Below are 22,106 nucleotides of genomic sequence, written 5' to 3'. Positions count from 1 at the left end.
ACAACATTGGTTGCCCCTGTGCCCAAAATTGACCATGGCTCTATTTCTCTTCATGAAATTGAGAAAGAACATTCAGGGCCGTTCTACATTCGCCCAAAATAGCACAATGGTTACTAATTGAAATCGCTACAGTTTTGCCGTTATGCACAACGTCGTTGACAATCTGCAACACTCCTGAAACCGATCCGCAAAAAGCGCTTTGTTGTAGCGCTTTCAGGGAAATCCCAAGGGGCTTTTTGCACGCCTTCAAAATCGCACAATGGTTGCCAATTGAAAACGCTATTGATTTGCCATAACGCACAACGTCGTTGACAATCTGCAACACTCCCGAAACCGATCTGCAAAAAGCGCTTCGTTGTAGCGCTTTCAGGGAAATCCCAAAAAGTGGATTCACCCTCCGGAAAGCGCTACACTCTTGCAACCAATCTGCAACACTAGCGAAAAAGACCTGTGCGTTAACATTGTTGCGGTTTCTTCAAAGTCCCTCCTCCTGAGCCTGTCCTCCAAACTTCCGGCGAATTGTTCGCCATTTTTTTTTTCTCGGACCGAGCACAGATCAACGAAGCAACGAGACAGCGCCTGGTTTTCCAGCACGATCACTTTAGGAAATTGTGCCCGAACAGCACAATAGTATTTCAAAAGCACAGTAGCACACACCGTCACGGTCCCAAAATATGCCCAAAGCTTAAAACCCCGTCTACCATCGGCCAGACCTAGCGGAGTCGCCGTCCCCCGAGCATTTTAAAAAACTTTCCTCTGAGCGTGGCAACGAACATTCGCCGACCGCAGTCTCCTGTTTAGCTTTGAGGGGTTCAATATATATGATGCGATGTAATATCATGAGGGGCAGTTTATGTGTTGTGGGTGTTCGTGTGGTTCCGCGTGCGTGGTTGTGCTGGGGTGCGGACAACCCCTTCCATCGGCGGCGAGACCTCCGGCTAGCGGAGTCGCCGTCCCCCGAGCATTTTAAAAAACTTTCCTCTGAGCGTGGCAACGAACATTCGCCGACCGCAGTCTCCTGTTTAGCTTTGAGGGGTTCAATATATATGATGCGATGTAATATCATGAGGGGCGGTTTATGTGTTGTGGGTGTTCGTGTGGTTCCGCGTGCGTGATTGTGCTGGGGTGCGGACAACCCCTTCCATCGGCGGCGAGACCTCCGGCTAGCGGAGTCGCCGTCCCCCGAGCATTTTTGAAAAGTTTTCTCTAAGCGTAGCAACGAACATTCGCCAATCACATATCATGTTTGGTGGATTTAAGCTTTGGCTGGCGAATATTATTGGGGAACTGTCGAGTACTGTGGTACTTGCTCTGGGTGGACACCGGCATGCGTTTGTGTAATGGCGGACATTTCAGTAAAATGGCTCCTGCTGCATGTCCATACTGCTCTTCTCGCATGTAAACGAATCTGCGCATGCGAGAAGTCAAACAATAAGAGCGCCAAGCTGGCCATTAGGGACAGCTCCGGTTCCCGCGCGAGGAGTTTTGAACGTGACATGCAAAGGGAGCACAAGGTTAGTGTTTGCGGGCCGTGAACCACAACAAGGGGTCCGGCAACGCTAAAGTGGCCTGCCCGTATTTCGAACACCAGCGGGCACTGTACGGCGAGGGGGACGGAGACGGCCGGCCAAAGCGCGTGGGGAGGAGCCTCAAGGTCATCCGGAGGCCGGCTGCTCCTGTGGAGGAACCACCCGCTGCAGAGGATCCCGGAGAGGGCACCTCGTCAACCGTCCAGCCTCCTCCCCAGGTCCAGCAACGCGGTGCGGACCTCATCACACTGGACCTGCTTGCCCTCGTTCCTGGTGAGCCAAACGACATGTCGCAGCAGACGCCCCTTGCCTCCGGTAAGCACTTTTAATTGTATAATTAAAACTGCAGGACAATGTCACAAACCACTAACCATGTGCCCCCTAGGCATTGTTGAGAGTCTTGCTGTGAAAATACGCAAACAAACACTAACCTTGTGCTCCTTTTGCATTGTTGAGAGTCTTGCTGTGAAAATAGGCAAACAAAAAAGCCCACCATGGGCAAACAAACACTAACCATGTGCTCCCTTGGCATTGTTGAGAGTTTTGCTGTGAAAATAGGCAAACAAAAACCCCACCATGGGCACCATGGTCGGTGTTGGTTGTATCAATGGCACTAACGGTTCTGTTTCTCATTTTTACCAACAGAGGTTCTTTCGGATGAGGAGGAACCACCCCCGGGTCCTGCCAGCCCACCACCTAGAGGTGCGCTCCCAGCAGAGGAGAGGCTTATGAGGGAACGCACCCGGCTGAGGCGCGTCTCCCTCTTGACCAACGTGGGCCAGAGCCTCCTGGAACACTGCCAGGAGGAGACACGGCGTGCTGCAGCCGCCGACCAAGCTATGCACACCCTCCAGGCCCAGGAGGAGAAAAAATTGAGGGCAATCCTAAGGGATTCGAATCAATCCCTACGCGAAAGTGTGGAGGAGGTGCGCCAAATAAGGAGACTAATGGATAGGGCGGTCCTGGTCATGGAGATGGCCAACCCGCCACAAATCACTGTCAATGTCCCCCCCCCCCAACACCAACACCACCACCTCCACCACCCACTCCACCAACCCCCTCTCTGAATGCCGCCACCCAAACTAGAAGGAGGACAGTTCTTGGGAAGAGAACAATAAAACCTGCGGACAAATTCTCCCCATCCTAGTTTGGGCCAGTTTTCCTTGTTAATTTTTTCTGTGTTTGTTTTTGTTTGAAAAATAAAGTTTATATTTTTGCCTCTGTCTCTGTGTACCCTACTTTAGAATTAGGAAGGCCAAAAGCGGCCTCTCTAGTGATTGTGTTTATTCTGGTTCTGTTGTGTGGGTTGGAGGTTGGAGGGGTGTCAGTTCAAGGAGTTTTAGGAGTGTGGGGTGAAAGGTGTGCGAGTGTAAGGAGTCACACTGGAGTCTTTTTCAGAACAGTATTACTAACATTTTATTTTCAAAAAACTTTTAACAGGGGAAAAACAGCTGGGAATGTAACTTGGAGCCCCACCACCACCACCACCCCCTCACCAACAAAACCCAAATCAAGTTCCACTACTCCCCTCACCAGCACCTTTCCCTCCGCCCTCTGCCATCTCCCTCAGTCTTTTGCCCAATCGGGTCACTGTGCCCCTGACTTTCCTCCTGAAGAGGTCTTCCTCCTCCTTCTTCTTCACTGTGTGGGGAGGAAAAACAGGTACACATTAGTGCCACAGATATTTTTTAATCTGGAGTTTACATGGATACAGTTTTTAGTGACCTTAGCCACAGTATGCGGAGAGTTGGGCGGTGGGGAACATAACCTACGTTCTTCCTCCTCCCTCTGCTGCCTCTGCCTCTCCAGCTCCCCTCTCAGGTCAGCCACTTCTGCCTGCCCTGCAAATGGGTTAAAAACAAATGGTAAGCCATATATATAGGCATTAGTGACACAACCCACACCCAAGCACAGGTGCAGTACTCACAGTCCCTCCGCTGTTGCTCTACGAGCCCCTCCAAGGATGCCAGCCTGGCCTCCATGCTCCGCATCCTGGCCTCCATTGTTTCTGCTATAGAAATCAAATAAAAGGAATTCAATCACACTTCTAATAAAAGCATCACAGCAGGCTCCCTTATGGCTTCCAGGGGGTACACACACATGGGTCTCCCTTAAAGAATTATAGCTCTCACCTGCAGCCTGTGCTGAGGTGGAAGGCCCCTCTTCCTCTTCCTCCTCTTCCTCACCCTCAATGGCCTCTGCTAATTTTGCAGGAGATTGTGTGGCTGGGCGAAGTAAAAAAGAATTCATAACTCAAAGCACGCAAACCAAAGATAATACACAGCTGATGGCCACACCACAATCAGAGCCAAAGTGCATTGCCAAAGTGGTTTGACTGTACTGGCTGGCGATGTCAGCAGGAGTTGACAGCATCTTAATGCTTTCTCAAATATAATGGAAACAGTAGGGGAAAGAGGCATCTAAACATTCAATGCATGCTTTAGGGTAAAAGATTAAACATAACGAAGGCAGCACTCACCCATATGTCGCCTCATCTCCAAGGGGGGCTTCCCAGCCTTCTCCCAGATCTTCACCATGTGATCGTGGAAGACAGTTCTTCCACTGGGCTGTGGAACCCCCCCCCCCCCCACTGCTCTATACTATTGAGGAAGTCTAGTTTTATCCTCTTGAATTTTGTCCGGACCTGCTCCCAGGTCCGGATGTAGCCCCTCTCCTCCATCCTAGATGCCAACACCTGGTAAGCACCCTTGGTGTGGCAGTGGGTGCTGGCCATAAGGCGGCCAACGCTTTTTGACTGGAGCACCAGCTCCAAAAGTGCCTCAGCCTTGGCGCGCTGCCAGAAGGAGCCCTTCCGTGGCTTCGGCATCTTTGGAATGACGGTTAGGCAACGAATATGCGTTGCTCCCATCGCCCCCCCCCAATTTTAAATGTATCAAAGCTGCCCACCAATGAAATTATTCCTTGGAACATAAGTGGCTTGATCCTCCAGTTTGACAGGGGTCGCCAATACTTCCTGGCTACCCGCCTCCCCAAACTTTCCCTGTTCAGCGCTTCCGTATTGTGTTTGTCAATTTCAGCGGGGAGTTAGCATTTAGGTCTGTCAAAGTGCTTTTGGACTAGAGAATCCCCGTTTTTTTGCTGGCTAAATAGACAAACCGCACAAGACAAGGTTAAACAAAGAACATAAAACTTTATTTAACACCGGAGTAGAAAACACGATCAAACACGTCTCCTATTTCTGTAAAGGTGACTGGCTATAGCGTCCCTAACCTTGCACCCCTCCGCATAGATCCTTTTTTTCCTGGCTTCAGGGATGTCTGCTGTATCCTCAAGGCCTAGAGGGTCTGGTTCAGCCACAGGGAAGGGGATGTTATGTCCCTTGTCCTCGCAGATGTTGTGCAAAATGACACATGCGATGACCAACGGAGTCACATTGTCTATATGCACATGGAGTCGTGACATCAAGCAACGGAACCGAGACTTCAAACGGCCAAAGGCACGCTCCACGACATTCCTTGCCCGGGAGTGACTGATGTTGTAGTAGCTCTGCACGTTTGTCCTTGGCCGCTTATAGGGAGTCATGAGCCAGCGGCGTAATGGGTAGGCTCCATCCCCGAGCACCAACGCCGGTACACGCACGCCCTCAATGGTGGCGGTGGGGTTTCCGGGAACAAAGACCCCTTCGTCCATGGTTTTCCTGAGGTTCGATTCCCTGAAAACAAGGGCATCATGCCTCCTCCCACTCCACCCCACCTCGGCATCTATAAACCGTCCAGAGAAGTCCACAGTTCCTTGCAGGAGAACAGAACAAAAGTCCTTCCTGTTCCCGTACTCCTTTATGCTTCCCTCGGGTGCACGGATAGGGATGTGGCTTCCATCGACGGCTGCAAAACAATGCGGAAATCCAAGCCTGGAAAACCCGTCCATACTCTGAAATAAGGGAAAGAAAAGAATAGAAACCATGGCATGTTAGCGTGGGGTGCATCGCGTATTCGTTGCTCACCTGTCAAACAAGAAAAAAAATTTAAAGGGCAAAGGGGATAGAATGACACTCACCGCTCCAAGCCGGTCTCCGAGGCACACCACTTTGCTGTACAATTCAGCCTCCATGGCGAGGCAGAACTCCAGCAGGATCTCGCCAACCGTTGTGACTCCTAATCCGAATTGCTGGGCTACTGTCCGGAAGTACTGCAGGGTGGCCAAGTACCACAAGGCGGCTGCCACCCTTTTTTCCACTGGAACAGGGCGCCGCATGCCAGTTACTTGCCTTTCCATGCGGCCACGGAGAGCCTCCACGATTTAAAAAAATGTTCCCCTCGACATTCTGAAGTTGGCAATCCAGTGGTCATCATCCCAGCGAGACCACACAAAATTTTCCCACCAGTCAGCGGATCTTTCGTCCACCCAGAACTGTCTGGGGAACCGGACCTCTGCCAGAGCTTGCCAGCGTTTCTTAGCCGCCATGGTTGCCCTTAGAGAACGTCTTCTACTGGTGGTCATCCTTCTGGCCATACGTTGTTGGTAGTCCTCGATAACAGACCTCCTATGCGACACGGTGGTATGGATACGCTGGACTACCGCAAGCATCTGACCCAACAATTTAAAAATAATCCTCTCCATTGCAACGTTAACCTGTGCGGCGGCCAGGAGGCTATGCAAACACAAGAGTGAGGCCGACCACGTGTCTGCCTACGTGCATATAAGCAGGTAATCTGTGGGCGTGTACTGTGGGTGGGGATTCACCAATCAAACATATCAATGCATCAACCTCTAGTTCATAGAAAACAATAGAAAACCCGTTCCAATGGCGCCAATGATTTAACGATGATTCGTTGCTACGGGGTTTTCGGGGTTTTTTTTAAAAAAAGGGGAACCCCACCTATTTCGGCTTCTGGGTGGAGGTCAAAGGTGTCCCTGCAGTTTGATTGCCGGCCACGGGAGGCCAGAAGCGCTAAAAAGGGACCTCCTTTGTGGCGATAAGACGGAGACCGGAAGCCTGTGGGTAACGAAACTGACGAGAAGTGAAAGTGCCAAATTCCGCAAAAACCGCAGCTGTGCGTTACGGGCAATTTTTGCTAGTTAAAGTAGCGATTTCACAAACGGCAACCAAATAGCCACTTTGAACTCTGTGCGAAATGGCCCCAAAAAGTGGATTCACCCTCCAGAAAGCGCTACACTCCTGCAACCAATCTGCAACACTAGCGGGAAAGTTCTGTGCATTACCATGGTTGCGGTTTCTGCAAAGTCCCTCCCCCTGGCTCTCTTCTCCGAGCGAGCGGAGATCAACGCACCAGCGAGCCTTCGTTTACCCAGCGAGGCTTCCCTGGCTGCAGCCCCTCTGTTTAAAGTCACCAAGCACAAGCATCGCAGAGGCCCGTTTGCTGGTTTATTTTCACTTTTTCACACTGTTTTCGGCCGAAAATCGCACCCGTGAGGGGGGGGGGAATTTTTTTTTTCACTCGGGGGGAGCGTGGCAACGATGAAACGGCAGCTCAAACATCACCTGCTAGCTGGATGGGTCTCTCCGTTGCAACGAATCAACGCATATTCGTTGCAATGGGTGTGTGTGTGTGTTTTTTTTTTAAAACCTTCCTTAAAGGGAAAGGGGCTGTTTGGGAGCATGATAACGGCCGCCCATTGGCTGCTTGACGGCCAGGGGCGGGACACAGCTCAGCAATAGTGCTTCCTTTCTAGCGATTTTTGCCGAGACCGGAACCCTATGGGAAACGATAGAAACGCAACTGGATTCCACTACAAAGGCAGGTATGCATAACGACGAATTCCACTATTTAAAATGGCGATTTTTCGTTCAGCAAACAATTTGCTACATGGATCCCGGTGCGGAATGGCCCTGTGAATTCCCTCCCAGGGGAAGGGGGGAATTAATATTTTCTCGGGATTCACAAAATACATGGCAAACAAGGAGTGCAGTCAGGGCTGACTGGAATCAGGAGATTTTGGTGTGAAAGTAAGGAAAGTCTGTGGAGCTTTATGGGTGCAGCTGTGACGTTTTTAGTCACTGTGGAAGTGGCACAAGAATTGTGCCTTTTAGTAATAACATTGTTTAACTAAGGAGCTTGCACACAGTTCCTTAACCATAGCCTTACTACTCTGCAAGTTAATGTAAAGATTCCCATTTGCTGTTGGTTGCCTGGAATGCACCAAGGAAAGGGGAGGGCAATTTCAAGACCTAGAGGTGGTGACATGTTACCAAAGAGGCAAAAGAGAGAGGAAAAGAAAAGTTTTCTGCCCCAACTTCCTGACAGGGCTGTGAGCCAGCAGGAAAGTCTAGGGATACCCCCCCCCTTATCATTTATGGGTCAATAAGGCTGTTCTGCCACAAAAACATACATGGAGGACGTGCTCTATCACTAGACCTTCCCTCCTCAGTTTTTCAGATAACTGAAAAACCAACCACTTCTCAGATACAGTATTAGAAAACAGATTCCCCTTCTACATTACTGTTATATCTCCAGCTATTTAGGGGTCTCTGGCCTCAATACAGTTACATACTCCCAAACTCTTTGACTACAATGGACTTAGAAGGCTGTAACTCTGCACTGTCGATCACTTATTTTATTTTAGGCTGTAGGCCTACCTATCACCACCTGCAGAATACTTTCATGAAACTCTTAGGCCCATTCCGCACAAACTTAAAAGTGGCCATTTGTTTGCCGTTTCCGAAATCGCTACTTAAAGTAGCAAAAATTGGCCATTACGCACAACTGCGTTTTTTGTGGAATTTAGCACTCTCTTTGTGGTGTTTTCGTTACCCACAGGTTTCAGGTCTAGGTCGGCTCGCCACAAAGGAGATCCCTTTCTAGCACTTCTGGCTTCCCATGGCCGTCAATCAAACAGCTGGGACACCTTTGACCTCCCCCCACAAGCCGCAATCGGGGGGTTATTTTTTTTTTAACTCCGAAAAACATGTAGCAACAAATCATCAAGAAATCATTGGCGCAGACGGACAGGGTTTCAAATGTTTCTATGAAAAAAGGTTTTATGAAGGAAACATATACCCCGCCCACAGTACACGCCCACAGATTACCTGCCTATATGAACCTAGGCAAAAACGTGGTCGGCCTCACTCTTTGTTCTCCTTGCCTCGTGGCCACCGCACAGCTAAACGTAGCAATGGAGAAGATTATTCTTGTGTTGCTGGCTCAGATGCTAGCAATAGCCCAGCGTGTCCGTGCCGCCGTGTCGTGGATGAGGTCAACGTTTTGGGAATACAGACAACGTGTGGACATAAGGAGGAGGAGGGCCATCACTAGAAGGGCTGTGATTCACAGCAAATCTCTAAGGACATGCGTAGTGGCTAGGAAACGCTGGCAAGCTCTATCAGAGGTCCGGTTCCCCAGGCAGTTCTGGGTGGACGACAGATCCACCGACTGGTGGGAAAATTTTGTGATGTCTCGCTGATATGATGACCACTGGATTTCAAACTTCTGAATGTCGAGGGGAACTTTTTTTGAAATTATGGAAGCTCTCCGTGGCCGCATGCAGAGGCAAGTAACTGGCATGCGGTGCCCTATTCCTGTGGGGAAAAGTGTGGCAGCCGCCTTGTGGTACTTGGCAACCCCACAGTACTTCCGGACAGTTGCCCAGCGATTTGGATTAGTAGTCTCCACGGTCGGCGAGATCCTGCTGGACTTCTGCTTCGCCATGGAGGCAGATTTGTACAGCAAAGTGGTGTGCCTCGGAGACCAGTTTGGAGCGGTGGGTGTCCTTTTATCCCCTTTGCCCTTTAATTTTTTTTTTTGACAGGTGAGCAACGAATACTTGATGCACCCCATGTTAACTTTGATCCCTGATGTCTATTCTTTTCTTTTTCTTTCCTTAGAGTATGGACAGGTTCGGCTGTTTGGGGTTCCCACATTGTTTCGCCGCGGTGGATGGCACCCACATCCCGATCTGAGCATCTGAGGGAAGCGTAAAGGAGTACGGGAACAGGAAGGACTTTTGTTCTGTTCTCCTTCAAGGAACCGTGGACTTCTCCGGATGGTTTATAGATGCCGAGGTGGGGTGGAGTGGGAGGAGGCATGATGCCCTTGTGTTCCATGAATCGAACCTCAAGGCAACCATGGACGAAGGGGTCTTTGTCCCTGGCAACCCCACTGCCACCATAGAGGGAGTGTGTGTTCCGGCCTTGGTGCTTGGAGATGGAGCCTATCCCATACGACGCTGGCTCATGACTCCCTATAAGCGGCCAAGGACAAATGTGCAGAGCTACTACAACCTCAGGCGCAAGGAATGTCATGGAGCGTGCCTTTGGCCGTTTGATGGCTCGGTTCCGTTGCTTGATGTCCAGACTACATGTGCATATAGACAACGTGACACCATTGACCATCGCATGTGTCATCTTGCACAACATCTGCAAGGACAAGGGACATCACATCCCCTTCCCCGTGGCTGAACCAGAACCTGTGTTCCTTGAGGATGCGGCACCCATTCCTCAAGCCAGAAAAAAAAGGATCTATGCGGAGGGGTGCAAGGTTCGGGATGCTATAGCCAGTTACCTTTACAGAAATAGGAGAGGGTTTTGACTTGGATCTTTTGCTTATGTGTACTCTGTTTTCAATAAAGTTTTATGTTCTTTGGTCAACCTTGTCTTCAGCTTCTTTCTTTTTGATGTTTAACAAAGTTGCTGTCTAACAACCGGTGAGTCTCTAGTCCCAAAGCACTTTTACAGACCTCACTGCCTCACTGTAGTTACACCCCAGTGAAATTGACAAACACAATATGGAAGCACTCTACAGGCAAGGGTTGGGGAGGCGGCTAGCCAGGAAGTGTTGGCGACACCTATACCAGTGGAGGACATAGGCACTTCTTTTCTTTAATGTCCCAGGGAATAATTCCATTGGTGGACAGCATTGATACATTTGAACTTTTGGAGGCTGGTAGGAGCAAGGCATATTCGTTGCCTAACCGTCATTTCAAAAATGTCGAAGCCGAGAAAGGGGTCGTTTTGGCAGCGAGCCAAGGCTGAGGCACTTTTGGAGCTGGTGCTCCAGTCTAAGAGCATTGGCCGCCTTATGGCCAGCATGCACTGCCACACTAAGGGGGCATATCAGGTGCTGGCCACGAGGATGAGGGAGGGGGGTACGTCCGTACCTGGGAGCAGGTCCGGACAAAGTTCAAGCGGATAAAGCTTGACTTTTAAAATAGTATAGAGCAGTGGGGGGGGGGGGGTCCACAGCCGAGTGGGAGGACAGTCTTCCACGAGACCATGATGAGGATTTGGGAGAAGGCTGGGAAGCTCCCCCTCAAGATGCGGAGACATATGGGTGAGTTCTGTCTTCCTTCTGGTTATACTTTTACCTGTAAACATGACCTGACTGTGGTGGCTATGAGAAACCTCTTCCCCCAAATGCTTCTGTCTACTTGGAGACAGCAGTATGATGCTGTTCTTTCCCACAGAGATTACCAGCCACTAATGTAAAACCATAAATGACTAAAAACATGTTTCCCTGTTAATGCCCTGCTTGAAGAGTTGACCATAGGCCTGATGCCATCAACCTTAAGGCTCTGATTGCAGTGTAGTCTTCCAGTGAGTGCAAGTTAGCGTCTGTGTGATGAAGACCTCCTTTCTTCAACACAGCAACGCAGTCACCAGTGAAGATGACACAGCCTCCAGCCAGCCAGCAGGAAGGGGGGAGAGAGGAGGAGGAGGAGGAGGAGGGTCCATCCACCTCTATCAGAGCTTCTTTAAGGGAAACCCTTGTGTGTGTACACCCCATAAAGCCCGAATGAGGAAGACCTTTGTAATCCTTTTGTTTGTATTTTACAGCAGAGACACTGAGGGGCAGGCTGGCAACTATGGAGGCTGTGGTGGAGAGCCAGAGGGCGAGGCTGGCAGCACTGGAGGGTCTCGTGGAGAGACAGAGCAATGAGTGTGAGTTGTGAACCAGTGCTGTGGTGTGGGTTGTGGCGCTAATATGTGTTCATCATGCAGGTATATGGCTTATCATGTGTTTTCCAACTATTTGCAGGGCAAGCAGCGGTAGCAGAGCTATGTGTCGAGCTGGACACCCAGAGGCAGCTCACGGCCGAACTAAGGCAGAAGGAGGAGGATGCATGTAGGTTCAGCAGCCCCCCCTAACCCCCCCCTGCTTTACCACGCACTGCAGCAAAGTTCCCTGCAAATGATCCTAAAGTCTAAAACACGCCTGTGGTGTTAACATGTGTGTGTTCTTCCTCTCTACACAGTGAGTGAAGGAGGAGGAGGAGAAGGAGGAGGAGGAGGAGAGCTGGCAAAAGAAGGCTCGGGGGACAATGTCCAGGCTGGGTCGCCAGCTTAGGGAGCTGAAGGAGGGTGGAGAGAAAATTTCCTCAGAGGCAAAGGTGGCTGTGAGGAAAAATGAAGGGAAGAACTTTAAGGGAAAACGCAGGAGGGAGACACAGAACAAGGTGGTGCTGGAGAGGGGACTAGTGTGCAATAGAAGTGTGGTTTTGGGTGGGGCTGGGGTGGGGGGTTCCCTGTTTCATGGGGGGGGGAGTTTAAAAATGTTTGTTCTGTATTTCTTAAAAATAAAATGTTTGTAAAACTTTTGAAAAACAGGCTCCAGTGTGACTCCTTCAACTCCCACCCCTTTCACCCCCAACCACACAAAACAGTTTTAACCCATTCACCAGAAAGGCTGCTTTTGGCCTGCCTAATGCTAAAGTAAGGCACACAGAGACATGAGTCAAACTTTAAACTTTATTTATCAAACAAAACAGAACAGAGAACACATGCAAAATTACCAAAAATTGAACCTAAGAGGGGGAATATTTGTCTACGGGCCTCACCTTCCTCTTCCCCCAAATTGTCCTCCTCCTAGTTTGAGTGCCAGTGCTCTGAGAGGGGGTTGGTGGAGTCGGTGGTGGTGGTGGGGTCATGGTGGGGTCTCTGCACCCTGCGCTCCTCCTGTGTGCCCAAAATGAAATCTGTAAAAACATAAAGAGAAATGATTTTAGGAACAAAGGGAAGTATGGTTAGCTTCCAAACTGACCACCGGAAACATAAAGGTACCTTCTTCTTTGTCCTTGCAAAGAAACAGCCTCCTGCACAAACAACAAAGCACAAAGCAGTTTACACAGACCCCCCCCCCCCCCGTTTTCACAGAAATACTAACCTAGATTTGTTGATGCCTCTGAATCGCTATCCAGGTCCCCAACTGCTGTGGACTCACAGGGAGATGGCTTATTGGTTGGGAGCTGAGTTTCTGTGGACAACAGGAGACAATAGTGAAAAAGGAGCAAGCCCACAACTCACACTACACAGGAGACTCTCAAAGTAGTACCCAGAAGAAGTGCAGCAGGCCTATAGGTGAGACATGCTGTACATCTCCCAGGGGTTATTTCAACAGTAGCTTTTAAAATCAAGACTATCATAACAAACAAAGCAGTCTAGATACGGCCTAGTATATTAAGCATTGCAACGAATACACGTGAAAACGAATCCTAACCATCAGCTCACAAAGATCACACCTTTTGACAATGCTTCAACTGCTTACCTGAGGCAAGGGGTGTCTGCTCCAAAATGTTGGTGTCCTCGCCAGGGATGATCGCCAGCTGGCCCAGCATTATCAGGTCTGCCCTGCGTGGCTGTTTCTGGGGAGGAGGACGAACAGTCCTCCCCAATGAGGTGCCCTCTCCCCGGTCTTCCTCGACGGCTGGTCCCTCCACTGGAGCATCTGGCCTCTGGATAACCTTCAGGCTTCTCCCGACCCGATTCAGCCGCCCGTCGCCGTCCCCCTCGCCATAAATCTCCCGCTGGATATCGAAATGCGGGCAGGTCACACGAGTGTTACCTAATTTCTTATTGTGGGCCACGGCCCTCATGTATTCTGCCCTCATGGTTTTGGTTTTGGAGCAGCACTCCAGGCCGGTCCTGTGGTGGCCGAGGGCTCGCATGCTGATGGCCACCTGTTTGAAAACCTCCCGATTTCGATGCGAGGATCGAAAGGCTTCCTGAATTCTCTCCTCAGCAAAGATCGCCATCAGGTCCCAGATCTCTGTGTCCCTCCATGTGGGTCCCCTGCCGGTTCCCTGGACGGACGAGGACTGTGAAGCGGAGTCCATAATGCATTCGCAAGTGGCTCAGCAAAATGGAGGTGCGAGGTGCAGTGTGCCACTGGTCATATACCCTCCCGCACACAAAGAAAGAAGGAATTCTCGCCTCCTGATTGGATGGGATGCAGTCGGGGAGACGTAGATTGGACACCTGAGGTCACATGTCACGTTCAAAACTTCTTGCGCGGGAACAGGAGCCGTCCCTAGTGGCCAGCTTGGCGCTCAAAATGGTTGACTTACCGCATGCGCAGATTCCTTTACACACGAGAAGAGCACTATGTCCGCCATTCCACAATAGCATGCTGGTGGTCTACAGCAAGCACAACCACAGTACACAACTGTTCCCTAATCATATTCGCCTCCCCCCCAAGCAAATCATAAGGCAGAACAAGTTTATAAACTGCGGTCAGCGATAATTCGTTTATACGCAACAAAATAATTTTTTTTTAATTCGTGAATGATGACTCTGCAAGACGAAGGTCTGGCCGATGGTGGACGGGGTTCTAAGTTGTGGGCATATTTTGGGACCATGACGGTGTGTGCTATTGTGCTTTTTGGATACAATTGTGCTTTTCAGATACAATTGTTGAACGGGATCGTGCTGGAAAGCCAGGCGCTTTCTCATTCATTGGTATCAGTGCCCACAAAGAAAAAAATGGCGAACAGTTCACCAGAAGTTCGGAGGAGAGAGCCAGGGGGAGGGACTTTGTTGGAACTGCAACAATGAGAACGCACATGTCTTTATTGCTAGTGTTGCAGATTGTTCGCAAGGGTGTAGCGCTTTTCGGAGGGTGAATTCACTTTTCCTGATTTCCTTAAAAGTGCTACAATGAATCGCTTTTCGCGGAACTGTGGCAGGAGTGTTGCAGATTGTGTGTGACGTCTTGCGGATCTGCAAATTAGTAGCGTTTACAATATGAAAGCCTTCTGCTACATTTAAGTCATGCGGAATGGCCCTTATTATTTCAAAAAGTTTTTCTCTCATTTCCAGGTTACATGGAGCTGAGCAAAAACAGGAGGATATGTTGTCTTTTCTATTCCTTTTTGACACAGTATATATAACCCTCACTCTAAGCTATTAATTCATTTTTGCCTTGCAGGGATGGTTTCCAGTGAGGAGCTGTGCCATTTCCCTTTTCGTTACCATCGTGAAATGCACTACTCCTGCCTCCCAGGCAGATTTGGTGATCCTGAGCCCTGGTAAGTATCTGTTGGATAGGATGGAGACAGGGGACTGTTGTGTGGAGCATATCAATCTATGAAGCTGCCTTATACTGACTTATACCGTTGGTTTATACAGTCTTGGTTCATACAGTGGACCGGTACCTGGCCAAGGAGCCTCAATATTGGGCTGCTGTAGGGGGGGGAGGCATGGGTGCCAGCGCACCAGCAGGCGTACCTCCCTCCCACCTGCGGCACAGCGCTCGCTGCACCAGGAGCGATTGGCTGCTTCAGTGGCCGATCGCTCTCGGGCCCCGGCACAATAAGCGCCGCGCTGCAGGGGAGAGAGAGGTACGGGTGCCAGTGGGCGCAAATGCGCAGGTGTGGAACTGCTGCCCATCAGTATGCCAATGCCCATGCCTCCCTCTCCCCCCTGGCCCTTGGCCCAAAAAGGTTGGGGACCACTGATCTAGTATGCTTGGTGTAATGATTAGGAGTGTGGACTTCTAATCTGGCAAGCCAAGTTCGATTTTGCACTCCCTCACATGCAGCCAGCTGGGTGACCTTGGGCTCGCCACGGCACTGATAAAACTGTTCTGACCAAGCAGTGATATCAGGGCTCTCTCAGCCTCACCCACCTCACAGGGTGTCTGTTGTGAGGAGAGGTGTATGGGGAAGTCATCACTTCCAACTTTCCAATTTAACTGTTTCCAGTTAACTGACTCTCAGATTCTTCACTATCAGGTGTGCTACCACAGAGAACTATGACCGAGACCAACAATGGAGGTACTGTGAAAAAGAAATCAGGCCAAGAGGTGAGTCAGTGTTGGGAAGAAGCCAATCTACCTGCAGTTGGCATAAGGGAAGTATATCTCATATACTCAAAATCCTTTCCTGTAGAGTTTTTGACCTCTAAACCTCCACTTCATCCTATCATCTTTATATGTTTGGTCCAGAACAAGAATCTTATTCAGCAGAATCTATGCTTTAATGGGGCTATTACTCAGGACATTTCCGTACATTGAAAAAAAAAGTTATAACAGCAAAATTGTGTTGTACGAAATATTATTGTGCCTCTGGCCGCTCCTCACCTTCTTGCTGTCTTGCTTTCATCTCCTTCCTTTTCACCCTTCTTACATTCTGCAAGCGCTTCTTGAAATGGAAGAAGAGAGCAATGCTTTTTACACGCGACTCTCTTCCACCTGTCAATCATGCAGCCAATCCCCTTTCTCAATGTTTTAAAGGGCCCATGGTGGCCACTAATTTTTTAAATTAATATTTCTCCATTGAAATACCTATGCAGCTAATCATAGATGTATAGTGCTTTTTATAATGGCACCCCTTATAGAATCCTGAATCTGGAATCTTTAAAAAATTAATATCATTCCTGATTTGGGAGCGGATGATTTTAGAGAGGCGTGCTTTGTGTGACAATTTTGGGAAAAAATTCTTTTTGTCTTTACCTGCACGATTATACACCTATTTGTTGCACCAGGTAGTTTGCTTCAAAAAAAGAAGACAAAAATGTCCCTAGGAGAAGGGAGAGGGAGGCAGGTGCGAGGGTGGGACATTGGAGGCAGAGATAGCTCTACTTCACCTCCATACATTTCCTTAGCGTGTGGCCTGCTGCTTGTCCTCCTGTAAGCTTGTGCTTTTTAGGTTGGGGAATCCACTTTGTGTGATTCCCCAACTAGCGCTTTAAAATGGCGGATGTAGCTTTAGGTTTGCTGGCTGGACACGGGAGGTTGGCAATGTCGTGCGAAACACCAACAGTATAGTGTCTTTATGAGGTATGTATGACGCTACATTAATGGCATGCGGAAAGGCCCTCAGTTCCAGCAGCAGAGTAAAGGTATCTGTGCACTCTCATACTTGGTCTGGTTGCAATGAAACTCATTTGATCACTAAGATAATCATTCAGAGGTAGTAAATTTCTGACTACCAGTGCTAGGAGGCAATGTCATGGGAAGGCCTTGGTCACCATGTCACGTTTGGTGGTCTCCCAAAGCAGCTGGTTGACCACAGTATGAAACAAGATGCTGGACTAGATGGACAACTGGTCTGATCCAGCAGATCAGTTTTAATGTACTTAAAACAAGTACCACAAGTACCACATCTTTTTTGCACATTCATGTGGTCACCAGCAGTACTGTCATCCATGGCCAATGGAATGTGGTTCTCAGTTCTTACTGGAGTTTTCACACAGCCAGAATCCTGAGACTTCTTGCCTGTCTGCATGACTGACTCTTACCCTCTTTTTTCAGGACACTGTGAGCCTAACCCATGCCAAAATGGTGCTGTCTGTGAAGCTCGGCGCACTGGGTTTCATTGTGTCTGTAATCCTGGTTTCTATGGGAGACACTGTGGAAAAGGTAATAGAAACTGAATCCTGGAATTATGGCTCCTTGAAAGCTTATTAATGATGTTTAATAATTTAGCAAAATGAATTTTGAACAATACCAATAACAAAAGGGTAAATTTAATACCATCATCCTTCTCCATGGGGCAAAGACCTCAGTCCACCAAACTGAATGGCTTAGAGTTGTTCCTCTAGGCTAGTGCAAAGTGTTCTGTTGGACTTCATATCCCCATCTTTAAGTTTGACACTCTCATCTTATTCTACAGAGGCCAAGCTGACCAAATCAAGCTTTTAATGACTATGAGGTAGTATTGGCCATTCCAAGGAACCTTAGGATTTGTAAGCTAAAGTGCAAGCAAAGGGACTATTATAAACTAGCTTCAAAGCCCATTCATAAGACTGGGCTTTGAAAGCCCCCCCCCCGGCGAGTGTGCAGCTTCCCCGCACCCCAGATGTGCTTGGCGGGGTGCGGGGAAGCCGCACACTCATGGGGGGGCATGGCTTCCCCACACCCCACCAAGCATAGCCGCCACCTTTTCAGGTGGCAGGTGTGCTTGGCGGGCCACAGGAAAGACATGGCCAGTGCCCTCCCCTCCTCACCGGAGTTCCTGTTGTCGGGGTCCCGGTGAGGAAGGGCCTGGGAGCAGGAGCCGCGGCTACAGCGGCCAAGAGCAAAGTAATGGTGGCGCCTCACAATGCTCCCTGTGGGGCGGGGTGGGAAGTGCTTCGTGCCTCCCAACTGGCTAGAACTCCCAGGTTGCCATGGTCTATCTGGGTGAGGACCCTGCCCACTCTCCGCCCCCAACAGCCTTAACCAAATATGATACCGCTCCTCGAGCGGTTTAAAGATGAGAAGCTGCAATAGTTGCTTTTTGGTCTGTCCGATACCCAACTTTGCAGCACCCTTCTGCAAAAGAGCATTTATTTGGAGTTTTGGTGCATTTGTTTGGTGTTTTTCCTCCTTGAATTCAGATCCAACACTCCCCATACATTCCATACTACCTTTGGGTTAGAATTGTGCAGCCATTTTATCATGTACTTCATCAGCAATGTCCTCCCCTTTTTTGTGTATTATAATGTTATAACATCATAACACTGTAAAATAAATCTGTATCATGGTGAACAGCACGGTTACTACCATTTCTCCTGCTCCTCCTTAGTCACCGTCTAAGAAAATGGCTGGTGATAGACAAACTGGATACACCAATTAATAACTGTTATTCAATAATTATGAAGCATGTTAAATGTGTCATTATGTACTTTGTCAGAAATGGGACCTTCTTTTTTTCTTTTTGCATAAACAATAATGTTATAACATCATAACACTGTAAAAAAGAAACTACACTGGGAGCTATAAGGGAAGAGAAGTGTGTGGCGGGGGGGGGGGGGAATGAAGAAACAACACAAGCATATAGCATCAAAACCTATACACCTCCAAAAGATGAAAGGAAAGGAACTTCATGGACAGGTAATTTAATGGAGAAGGCTACATGAAACCTCACTTCCTGTTTTGTCCCAATATTATAATGTTGCTAAACTATAATTGAAAAAAAATGTCATAATGCAATCAACAATATGCTTGAAAAGAATTAGTGGATTGCTCAGGCCCTGATAGCCTCAGGGGACATCCTGGAGGGCGAGGGTCAGCTAGGAGTGAAACTGACAACACAAAGGAACGGTAGGAAATTGGAAAACAGCAAATTCAGGTGGAAAAGATCACTGAAAAAGTGGATTAGGAAAATGAAGGATAATGGGGCACTAATTCCAGATCTTCTACTGGGGAGGCAAAAATTTGTGCAGAAAGCTTTACAAACTTCAATTAATTAAGAATGTCAATATGCAGGTTTGCACTTGTGCGGAAATAGTCTCTGTAATCTTGCTTTGCAGAAAGCTGCTTTGAGTCTCTGGGGCACTTGCACATTGGAGAAAAGGAGACCTGGCTGCGGTATCAACCTGCTGGGCTAGAAGAATGTCGTTGTGCTGGAAAGAAGAAGATTGTTTGCAAGCCCGTGTATGGAAAGGGTCAGATATGGAAGAACCAGGAACAGTGGGGGGAGGGGGGAGATACAGGATAGATTTGTTGATTAGGCCACACACAAAGTAATGCCTGGAGTGGGAGGAGGAGAGGTTAGATGAGAATTGCATTAACCATGTGCTGTTTCCCAGACAGAGATCATTCCTCTTGTCTGAATTCCTATTATGTATCTTAAACCAACCTTCAGGCAACCAAGAAGTTGTTTTTTTGTACTTTGCTTTTAACTGCCTGAAGGAATCTCAAAGTAGCTTACAATCGCCCACCCCTCCTCTCCCCATAATAGACATGCTGTGAGGTAGGTGAGGCTGAGAGAGCTCTGAAAAACTACTTGCCCAGCTGATTTCCAGGGAATCATCAGCCCTGGACCCTATGATCTCAGTGGTAGGGTTGTTGCACCATTCAGAAAGCAGAGAGAGCATAAAGGGAGTGCAAACATGTCCATCTACTAGTGCAGAGGCATCAAACTCAGTTGTTATAAGGGTTGGATTTGACATGCATGTAACTTTGTTGGGCTGGGCCATATATGCCATAAAATGCAATACCAAGTACCTTAGATATAAACTTTATAGATATAAACTTTACAGGCAAACCGAATAAATGATGATTTTTTAAATTCAAAATACAAACAATTGATTTACTGGATAACCTACAAAAGCCCCAATAAATCATATGCAAAAATAATTTTTTCACCCAAGGAATTTCTTTGAAGAGGGTTATCCTACAAATCCATGCAAATCAGTTACTTTTTGTATATATAACACTTTTAGGAGACAGTTCACACACATCCCAACACTCGGAGCCTCAGCAGCCGAGCATGGCTACAACCCATCTCTCATTCTTTGTTTCTTCTCTTCCCCCGTCCTACCACTGGACTCCTCCCTCCCCTGCCCCATCCATACCGCCAACAACCCCGTGAGGGGGGCCAGGCTGCACAACCAGCTCCAGGTGAATCGTTTAAAAAAAGAGTCCTGGCTCAGGATGAGGAGGGTCTGAACCTGGCTCTCTCAGATCCCCTCACCCCCAGTACTTATCCCTCCTGCCTTTCCCACAGAAGTGGCAAATCTGAGGGGAAGGCCTAATATGTGTTTTTTGTCCTGCCACAACTCCTTTTCCCTCATGGGCTGGGAACAAGTGTGGGGGAGGTTACTGTCCTCTGCCACCCAGCTCCATGGCTGTTCAGACATGTGGTAGTGACAACAATGACCCTTTCTCTATGTGAGCCAGTTTGGTGTAGTGGTTAAGAACAGCGGCTTCTAATCTGGTAGGCTGGGTTTGATTCCCCACTCCTCCATATGAATTAAGCTGGGTGACCTTGGGCTTGTCACAGGCCTGATAGTGCTGTTATGATGAAGCAGTCCTGTCGGAGCTGTCTCAGCCTTATTGACTTCACAGGGCATCTGTTACGGGAAGAGGAAAAGGAAGGTGATTGTAAGCCGCTTTGAGACTCTTTCAGGCAGTGAAAATCAGGGTATAAAATCCAACTCTTCTTTGCTCCTCCATTTGTTTTTGAGGCCAGGATATTTTTCTTCTCAGTGTCAGGCACAAGACTGCCCACTTGACTCCCAGTGCATGCATCAACCCTCCCCTCTCCCCCAGTGGCCTTGGCCCTTTGTGGCAAATTGCCACTCCATGCACCTGCTCTTGCTAACCCCCTCCCCAGTCACCATATGGAAAAAAAATGGGAAGCTGGTTGGTTGCCCAGCTCCACTTCCCCATGTGTGTGTCTGCTTGCATACACACACACATATCCAAGTAGCCTCCTGTCTTCTCTCCCTTGCAAGGTCCTACGGTGCCCACCATTTTTTTTTAAACTAATAGTTCTCTGTCGAAACACCTATGCATCTAATAGTGCTTTTCTAACACCACCCATTATGGGATCACGAGTCTTGAATCATTTAAAAATTAATCTTGTTCCTGATTTTTTTTGGGGGGGGGGACTGTAGAGAGGCATGTTTTGTATGACAACTTTGGGGAAAATTATTTTTGGGTATGCCTACACACTTGTACACCTATTTGTTGCTCCAGGCCGTTGGCTTAAAAAAAAACACGGCGGGACATTGGAGGCAGTGATAGCGTTTCTTTGCCTCCATACATTTCTTTAGCATGTTGTTTGCTAGTTGTCCATGAGGGGGAAGTGCTATTAGTTTGGGGGATCCACTTTATGTGATTCCGCAACTAGCTCTTTAAAATGGAGGATGTGGCCAGCCGTTTGCTGCCTGGATGCTGGATGTTAGCAACGTCATACGGAGCAGATGGAATAGAATGACTACCTAAGGTAAGCATTTCACTATACTTAATGGGTGAGGAAAGGCCCTCAGGGTTGAGACATAAAAAGGAGGAAGATATACTTGGCTATTAGGGAAAATCTGGCTTGGTTTATTCTCAGCTGAAATGGTTCTTGAATTTGATCACTGTAGTAGATTCATATTTTTTTTCTTTGATTCACAGAATGTACAACAAACCCTTGTTTGAATGGAGGCTTCTGCATAATGCTGAAGCATGGCCAGGTTTGCGGCTGTCCTGGAAGCTTTTCTGGGCCACTATGTGATTTTGGTAAGGCTATCCCCCAGAGGACAGAAATATTTATATATAATTGACATTTAGGTATTGGGTTGCCAGCTCTGGGTTGGGAAATAACTAGAGATTTTGGGGGTAGAGCCTGGGGAGAGTGGAGTTAGGCGAAGAAGAGAGGAATTTCAGTGGGGTATAATGCCATAGAGATCACCTTCCAAAATGACCATTTGCTTCAGGTGAGCTGACCTGTGGTGCCTGGAGATCAGTGGTAATCCCAGGAGACCTCCAGCCACCACCTGGAAACACTACACAGGCAACAGTTGCCTAGATTGGGGAAGTTATCGGGTAAAGTAACTCAAATTATACACGATCCTGACCTCATTCCAGTCTCCACATAGCAGAGTGTTGCGTTTTTTTAAATGCCAGGCATCTCTGCATATTGTCTAGTTTGGCCCTTAAGTCAGACCATTGGTCCATCCAGCTCAGAACT

At 48.4% G+C, this 22,106-nt stretch overlaps 1 protein-coding gene across 4 annotated transcripts in view; it reads left to right on the top strand.

Moving 5' to 3' along the window:
- F12 (coagulation factor XII) overlaps nucleotides 1-22,106 on the top strand; it is a 44,386-nt gene that overhangs the window by 8,568 nt on the left and 13,712 nt on the right. For all 4 annotated transcript variants that reach the window (XM_077326206.1, XM_077326208.1, XM_077326207.1 and 1 more), the window contains exons 3-7: nucleotides 14,648-14,747; nucleotides 15,453-15,523; nucleotides 16,973-17,080; nucleotides 18,955-19,089; nucleotides 21,551-21,655. In XM_077326206.1, the coding sequence (XP_077182321.1) occupies nucleotides 14,648-14,747; nucleotides 15,453-15,523; nucleotides 16,973-17,080; nucleotides 18,955-19,089; nucleotides 21,551-21,655 (519 nt within the window). The remainder of the gene's footprint in view (nucleotides 1-14,647; nucleotides 14,748-15,452; nucleotides 15,524-16,972; nucleotides 17,081-18,954; nucleotides 19,090-21,550; nucleotides 21,656-22,106) is intronic.

The sequence above is a fragment of the Paroedura picta genome, chromosome 3 (genome assembly GCF_049243985.1).
Source record: "Paroedura picta isolate Pp20150507F chromosome 3, Ppicta_v3.0, whole genome shotgun sequence".
Taxonomy (NCBI): domain Eukaryota; kingdom Metazoa; phylum Chordata; class Lepidosauria; order Squamata; family Gekkonidae; genus Paroedura; species Paroedura picta.
This window is presented reverse-complemented; position numbering and strand designations above follow the sequence as displayed.